General features: G+C 38.6%; 1 protein-coding gene across 3 annotated transcripts in view; it reads left to right on the top strand.

The window, feature by feature from the left end:
• The first annotated feature begins 1 nt into the window (after window position 1).
• PNPT1 (polyribonucleotide nucleotidyltransferase 1) overlaps window positions 2-7,883 on the top strand; it is a 48,401-nt gene continuing 40,519 nt past the window's right edge. For 2 of the 3 annotated variants that reach the window (XM_049651499.1, XM_049651501.1), the window contains exons 1-3: window positions 2-162; window positions 7,075-7,135; window positions 7,725-7,799. In XM_049651499.1, the coding sequence (XP_049507456.1) occupies window positions 2-162; window positions 7,075-7,135; window positions 7,725-7,799 (297 nt within the window). Of the gene's footprint in view, window positions 163-6,460; window positions 7,136-7,693; window positions 7,800-7,883 lie in introns of those variants that run through there. The other variant, XM_049651500.1, reaches the window with a different exon arrangement.

Below are 7,883 nucleotides of genomic sequence, written 5' to 3'. Positions count from 1 at the left end.
CATGGCGGCCTGCAGGCGTTGCTGCTCGTGCCTGCGGCTTCGGCCGCTCGGCGATGGTCCCCTCCGCCTGCCTGGGCGGGACCGGGCGCTCACCCAGTTGCAGGTGCGAGCACTGTGGGGTGGCGCGGGGTTCCGAGCCGTGGCCGTGGACTTAGGCAGCAGGTGAGTAACGGTGTACGTTCTCTGTCCTTTCGCAAGGCATCCTGTCTAGCTATCGCATGTATATTCATCTCCCAGGCTAGAAATCCGGCAACACAAGTCTCGTTTACCCCTCTGTACCCCAAACGTAAAATGCTGGATTTCCCTTTCCGGGTTTGGAGTCTGTCTGCTGGTACCCTCCCCTTTGCCGCGCTGTCTCAGCCTCATGTCCTTTGCCTCTCGGTCCTCCCTTTTACCCTGTTCCGGTTTCCTTTCTCCAGCTGAGTCTGTGTACTTGGCTTTCATCTCCTTTATTTGCTTGGATTCCTGGACTCCTAAGTGGGTAACATTCCACCTCGGGATAATGAGTTGATAATGGATGCCTACGTCATCCAATCCAGTTTATTGTTTAAATGCGTGGCCAGTATGACCCTGGATAGGAAGGGAAGGAAAACGTCAGTTTATTGAACGCTAGTTTTGTGATACACTCTTTTTAAACCTGTGGTAAACGTGCTGTTACCCCCATTTCATAGTTAAAACAGAGGCTCAGAAAGGGTTAGTAACTCTGAGTCAACAAAGCCAGTACTTTGATACTAGGTGGATTTTATGTTTCTCTCCAAGCCCATGTTTCTACTAGGGGTCCGTTTGTCACAATTCACGTCTAAAATAACAAAATGGATCCTTTTTGGAATAAATTAAATTGCTACTTACTTTATATATTTATCTTTTTTACATATACTTTAAAATTCTTTGACCCTCATTCGTGCAAAAAGTTGAAAAATCTGTTTTGGATTACAGGTCTTGTTTCCTAACTTACCGAATCCTGAACAAGTTAAGTTTTTTGTGGCAAAATGAGAAGACTGGTCTAGGTCAAGGGTCAAACTTTTTCTGTAAGGGGCCAGATGGTAAATACTTTAGGCTTTGAGGACTGCATACTGTCACATATTCCTGTTTACAAACCCTTTAAAAATGTAAAAAAAAAAAAAAAAAAAAAAAAAAAAAAATTAGCTGAAAGGCTGTACAGAAACAGGCTATATAGTTTGTTGATCCCTAAACTAGATGATCTCTAAGCACCCTTTCCACTTCTGACATTCTTTGATTCTGATTTTTTGAGGGAGAGGATATCTCTTCCATTATTCAAGGACTTAACATTCTTTGAAGAAATGCCTTAGCGGGGGCACCTGAGTGGGCTCAGTTGTTTGAACATTAGACTCTTGATTACCGCGCAGGTCATGATCTCAGGGTTATGGGATTGAGCCCTGCGCTGGGTGTGGAGCCTCCCTGAGATTCTGTCACCGTCTCTCTCTCTCTCTCTCTCTCTCTCTCTCTCTCTCTCTCTCTGCCCATCTTCCCCACTTGCATGCACGTGCTCTCTCTTTTTCTCAAATAAATAAAAAGAAATGCCTCAAAGCATTTCATTCAACAGACAGCTACTGTGTGCTATACAGACTCCTTTAACGGACACAAAAGCAACAGTATTAGTCCCTGCCTTTCAAATTTTCCATAAACAATCTACTTTAAATATTTCATTTATTAGTCAGCCTGAAAGTTCTTTTAAACTGTGTCATGTGTTGTAACAACTAGATTCATAAATAACATACCCGCTGGGTAAATTAGTTCCTTCATCTTTGTCTTGTTTTTTTGTTTTTTTGCAGCATTTATTAAATTTGACTATGTACCATTCACTTTATATTTGTTATCTTGTGTATTATTTACAATACACTATAGATTATATACTGTTTTGGTGTTTTTCAAATGCTGTACTTAATACTCAGAGTAACCTTTGAGGCAACTGTTTAATTTTCATTTCAACATTTTTTTTCTTTTTTTAATGTTTACTTTGAGACAGAAAGTGCATGCACATGAGTTGGGGAGGGGGAGAGAGAAAATCCCAAGCAGGATCTGCACTGTCTGTGCAGAGTCCAACGCAGGGCTTGAGCTCAGGAACCATGAGATCATGACCTAAGCCGAAATCAAGAGTTGGATACCTACCTGAGTGAGCTACCCAGGTGCCCCACATTCCAACAAGCTTTTATTGAGAATCTACTGTGTACAGGGCACTGTAGATACAGAATCTGATGAGGGAGTAAGATAAACACAGGTTTGGTGCTGGGAAAATCACTGTGGTCGAGGTATGGATGGGGTGCCAAAGGAGAGCAAAGGCATATTCCATTCTAAAGCTTTCCATTGAAGGTGAATCTTGAGGGGTGAGGAGGAGGAGGAATTAGCAAGGAGAAAGAGGTAAGTGCAATTACAGGGAAGTGAGAGAGTGTATTTGAGTAACTACAAATAACTCAATGTGGATGAAGCAAAAGGTAAAATGTGAGTTTAGCATCAAAGGTCAAATGACAATAGGCAGAGTCCAAATCATAAAGATGTTTGTTTTTTTAGTTTTGTATTACTCAATTTTTCTCTGTGGAAGCTGGAGCAAGGTGGTTACATTCCACATCATTCTGCAGATGTTTCTAAAAAATTTTTTTTAATGTTTATTTTTGAGAGACAGAGAGAGCATGAGCAGGGGAGGGGCAAAGAGGAAGGGAGACACAGAATCCGATGGAGGTTCCAGGCTCTGAGTGGTCAGCGCAGAGCCCGACAAGGGGCTCGAACCCACGAACTATGAGATCATGACCTGAGCTGAAGCTGGACGCTTAGCCAACTAAGCCACCCAGGCACCCCTAAAAATGTTCTTTAAGCATTCTATTCCCTGTAGCAGCTGGCTCTGCTCTTCCCTTTCTCTTCCTCAGTTACCTTTTCCCACTCTTCTCCCCACCAACAGAATCTCCTTGCTCATCCTAATCCTTTTTATTTATTTTTTTCAAGTGTTTTTTTTAATTAGGTAAACATTCACATGAATCAGCATTTTAAGAAGTTCAAAATCTCCTTCCCATATGGTTCCATAGCTGCCTAATTCCAGTTCCCAAAGGCCACTTGTGTTACCAATCTTGTATGCATCTGGAGATATTTTACACATAAAATACTGGAGAGTAAGTTGTTAAAAGGTAAAACCAACTATGAAGTATAAAAGTAATAACCAGTTTGCACTAAAAACAGAACCAAAACTGCATGAATAGGAAAAAAATTACAAGGTCAGGTAACATCAGCTGAGATCATGAGATATAATGAAAAGTAACCGGCTGGTTCTTTGTGTAATATAAATTGCACACACCTAGAAGAAAAAGAGTTCAAATTAGGGAAATCATCAAGGCAGGACTATAGGACTGTCTGGTGTGTGGGCTAGGACCGCTAATGGAGACACTGGGTAGACTCAAGAGAGGGAACAAAGACGGCAGGAAGATGGGATGTTTGAATAAATACATAAATCCAAGCGTGCGCGTCTAAGATCTAGGGACACTGCAGACCTGTTTTTCTCACTCAGCTCCCATTGTAAACAGGTTAGCTTCGGAAGCTTAGCAGTGTTGCCTTCTCTCTGGTTCTCTGCCTGCTGATAGAACTGGGAAAGGCTGGCTCTTAGGAGAGGAGTGGGTCCTCTACTCCTTGCCTCAAGCTTTCTTTTTATGTGTGCTCTCTTTGGTACACTGCTAGTCCCTACACAGGTGGGGCTATGTGACTGGTTTTCACCAGCAAAACCTAATATGAAGTGATAACACGTTATCCACAGACTGAAGTATTTATTTTATTCCAGTGATGCTTACCATTATTCAGAGAGAACCCATGTTTTAACATTTGTTCTCTACTGCCTTCTCTTCGTCCCCTATACAAATTATATCCCCTTTAAGAATAAAGACTTAACCATCGCTGAAGATACTCAAAAGAATATGCCACTGTGGGCAATCTCAAAAACTGTGGGGCAAGAGCCCTATGAATGGAATAGAACTGTAGCTTTCACAGCTCTTCTGTCTTGGGCCCACTTCAATTTATTTAGAGATACTCCCTTTGACAGGGATCACTCAGATACTCAGAATTTGCATTATTGGATGGAATGCCAATTCCTGATAAATCTTGAGAAACAGTGGTAACGTATTCTTATTCCAGATTAAACAAAATTTCAAGACCCTAAATTTACATTTTACACATAAAACCTTAATACTGATTTCAGCTATAGGTTGGTGGGGCTCTGCTTAAGGCTACAGTGTTACTGGCTCTAATCATCTCATTCCCTACACCTTCTATTCCAGCTTCATTCTTATCTCTGCATCTTATTATTCCATCTCTCAAGGTAAACCCATTTTATTATAGGCTGTCATTGCAACATCTGTGTTGAATGTCTCAAATATTTCTTGTGATTAAAAAAAAATCCTCATAGTTTTTCAAGACTGATAACACAAGTGTACATGTTTTTTTTGATTTTCAAATTTAACAAAATGAGACTATCTGAATAGGTAAATGTGCTTTTCATGAACTCAGACTTCTGACAGAAGTGTTTAATGAGTAGAAATATTCAGTGATCTCTTTATCCCATTTGTATATAAAGTACAGAGGCAGGGCATTGTGTGTGTGTGTGTGTGTGTGTGTGTGTGTGTTCAGCACTGGGACTTGATAGAAAGTTTTGGAAGCTGCTTTCATGGGACAGAACATTTTCCTCCGTATCTTTAGGAGTCACTGAGTTGGTTAGGCTTCACAATACTCTGATGAATTTTAGTTTCTTTGACAAGTTTTGCTGATCTGTTTCAAGCCTTCATTAACCTCTTTTTGTACTCACCAGAAGCTGGGAAATAATGCTAATAATACTGACTGTTTATTATATATAGAGACAGCTTTATTAGGATATAATTTACATGCCATACAATTTACCCATTTAGAATGTACAATTCGGTGGTTTTTAGTGTATTCACAGTTTTGCAGCCATCACCACAATTTTAGAACATTTTCATCGCCCCCAAAAGAAACCTCAGACCCATTAGCAGTAACTTTCCATTTCTCCCCAAACTCCATAGCCCTAGGCAACCACTAATCTACAGACTTTCTGTCTCTATGGGTTTGCCTATTCTGAGCATTTCATATAAATAGAATATGATGAGTGGTCTTTTGTGACTGCCTTCTTTCACTTACTATGTTTCCAAGGCATATCCATCTTGTAACATGTATCAGTACTTCATTTTTTTAATGGCTGAATAATATTCCATTGTATGTATTAGACCACATTTTGTTCATTCATTGACATATTTTGATTGTTTCCTTTTTGAGGCCATTATGAAAAATGCTGTGGCTATGAACGTTCATATGCAAATTTTTGAATGGACATACAGGTTTTCATTTCTTTTTATTATTTTTTTGTTCTTTATGTTTTTTTTTTAATGTTCTTTATTTTTTTGAGAGACAGAGCACGAGTGGGGAGGGGCAGAGAGACAGACAGACAGACAGAATCTGAAGCAGGCTCCAGGCTCTGAGCTGTAAGTACAAAGCCCAATGTGGAGCTCAAACTCACAAACAATGAAACTGTAACCTGAGCTGAAGTTAGATGCTCAACTGACTGAGCCACCCAGGTGCTCCTCTTTTCTTTTTTTTTTTTTAAGTTTATTTATTTATTTTGAGAGCAAGAAAGCATGTGCACAAGTGGGAGAGGAGAAGAGATGGGGGGACAGAGGATCTGAAGCAGGCCTCACACTGACAGCAGATAGCATGATGTGGGGCTCAAACTCACAAACCGTGAGACCATGACCTGAGCTGAAGTCAGATGCTTAGAGGACTGAGCCACCTAGGCACCACCCAAGTTTTCATTTCTCTTGGTTATATACCTTGGAGTAGAATTGCTGGGCCATATGGCACTTCTGTGTTTAATCTCTTGAGGAATTGCCAGATTATTTCCCAAAGGAGATGTACCATTTTGCATTTCCATTAATACTGTATGAGGGTTATAGTTTCTCCATATCCTCACCAACACTTTTTATTGATCTGTTTTATCATAACCATCCTTGTACATGTGAAGTCATTATCTCATCGTGGTTTTGACCTGCATTTCTCTGGCGGTTTACGGTGTTGAGCATATTTTCATGTATTTACTGGCTATTAGTAGATTTTCTTTGGATAGACTTCAAATCCTTTGCCAATTTAAAAATTAATGTTGTTGGTCTTTCTATTGAGTTGTAAGAATTCTTTACATATTCTAGATACAAGTCCCTTACCAGTTACACGCTTTGCAAATACATTCTTTTATTCTGTGGATTTTCTTTCACTTTCTTGATATCCTTTGAAACATGAAAGTTTTTAATTTTGATAAAGTTCTACTTGTCTGTTTTTGTCTTTTGTCACTTGTGTTTTTGATGTCATATATAAGAAGATGTTGGCTAACCCAAGTTTGAAGATTTACTCCTATGTGTATTCCTAAGAATTTTATGGTTTTAATTTTTACATTTAGGTCTATACTCTGTTTTGAGTTAATTTTTATTTATAGTATGAGGAAAGGAAGGGGTCCAGTTTATTAACTTGTTTGCATATAGATATCCAGTTGTCCCAGTACCATTGGTTGAAATGGCTATTCTTCCCCTCTATTGACTTGTCTTGGCACCATTATCGAACATGAAGGTCTTTGTAGGCAATATTTAAAAATTATATTTTGTCCTGAAAGCATTGGAGAATATTTTAAAGGATTGTAAGTAGGGAAATGATTCAGTGTGTGAGTTAAGAGTCTACTTTTATCAACAAGACAAAGGTTGTAAACTAAGGTTGACAGACTAAGGTTGTAAACGGGAATTAACATTTAGGAATGCAGTTAGCTTCTGCACCCCCAATATACTTTATCTTTCATTCAGATTATTTCTGTGCCTTGGTTTCTATATTTTTCCTTAAGCAGCTCTTAAATTCCCCTAGTATTTTTGATAATAATTGTGAACTCTATCCCTTTTTTGTTTGTTTTTTGCTGGGTGGGAGCCTGTGTGGCTTGGTTCTTCTGTTAGATATTTTAGAGTATTTTATACTAAGCTGGAATTTGTACTGATGACCTAAGTCCTTTTGTATTGAATTTTTATTTTTAAACAGAAAGTTAGAAATATCCTCTGGAAAACTGGCCAGATTTGCAGATGGCTCTGCTGTAGTACAGGTAAAAAGTCCAGATTTTAAACTTTTCATCTTAAAAATGGTTATGGAGACCGGTTCTGTCTTTACAGCATCATATAACTTCTTAGGATTGTGGTATTGGAAATTAATGCAGACCATTTCTAGTTTCAGAACCATTCCAGAGAAGTAGGGAGTCAGAAGGCTGAATATATTAAATGACCTTTAAGATGTGTTCCAAACTTAGGGTTCTGTTTTATTCTGTTAATATATTCTGTAATGCTTTTCTAGAGAATGTGATTTTACTTTTTTCTTTTAATAGTAATAATTGAGAAATCTTTATATATAGCCTAAATTTCTTCATAAGAATTAGAAAATATGATTGGATGTGGTTAAGCTATCAGTAAGCCTCTTGTTTTAGTTCTTTTGCTTTTGCAAAGCTCAGCAACTGTTATAAAACAGATCATGATCTTGTAGAAAGGATCAAGATTGGACTAGTTGTGATTATTTTCATTATGGTGTCTTGGGATAACTGTTCTCTTGTATTAAACTGGAGCAAGGATTCATTCAGTCACTACTTATGTGTTAATGTCTGATTTTTAAGGAATTTGCCAGTGTTGTTGTTTATGTTTAAGTCAGGTGACACTGCAGTGATGGTCACAGCAGTCAGTAAAACAAAACCTTCACCTTCCCAGTTCATGCCTTTGGTGGTAAGTATTTGCTGATTTATTTAAACAGTAATATGGCACTGTAGAATTTGCAATATTTTTGTCTAGTGTCTAGTGAGTGCACAA

Source organism: Panthera uncia (assembly GCF_023721935.1).
Source record: "Panthera uncia isolate 11264 chromosome A3 unlocalized genomic scaffold, Puncia_PCG_1.0 HiC_scaffold_11, whole genome shotgun sequence".
Lineage (NCBI taxonomy): Eukaryota > Metazoa > Chordata > Mammalia > Carnivora > Felidae > Panthera > Panthera uncia.
This window is presented reverse-complemented; position numbering and strand designations above follow the sequence as displayed.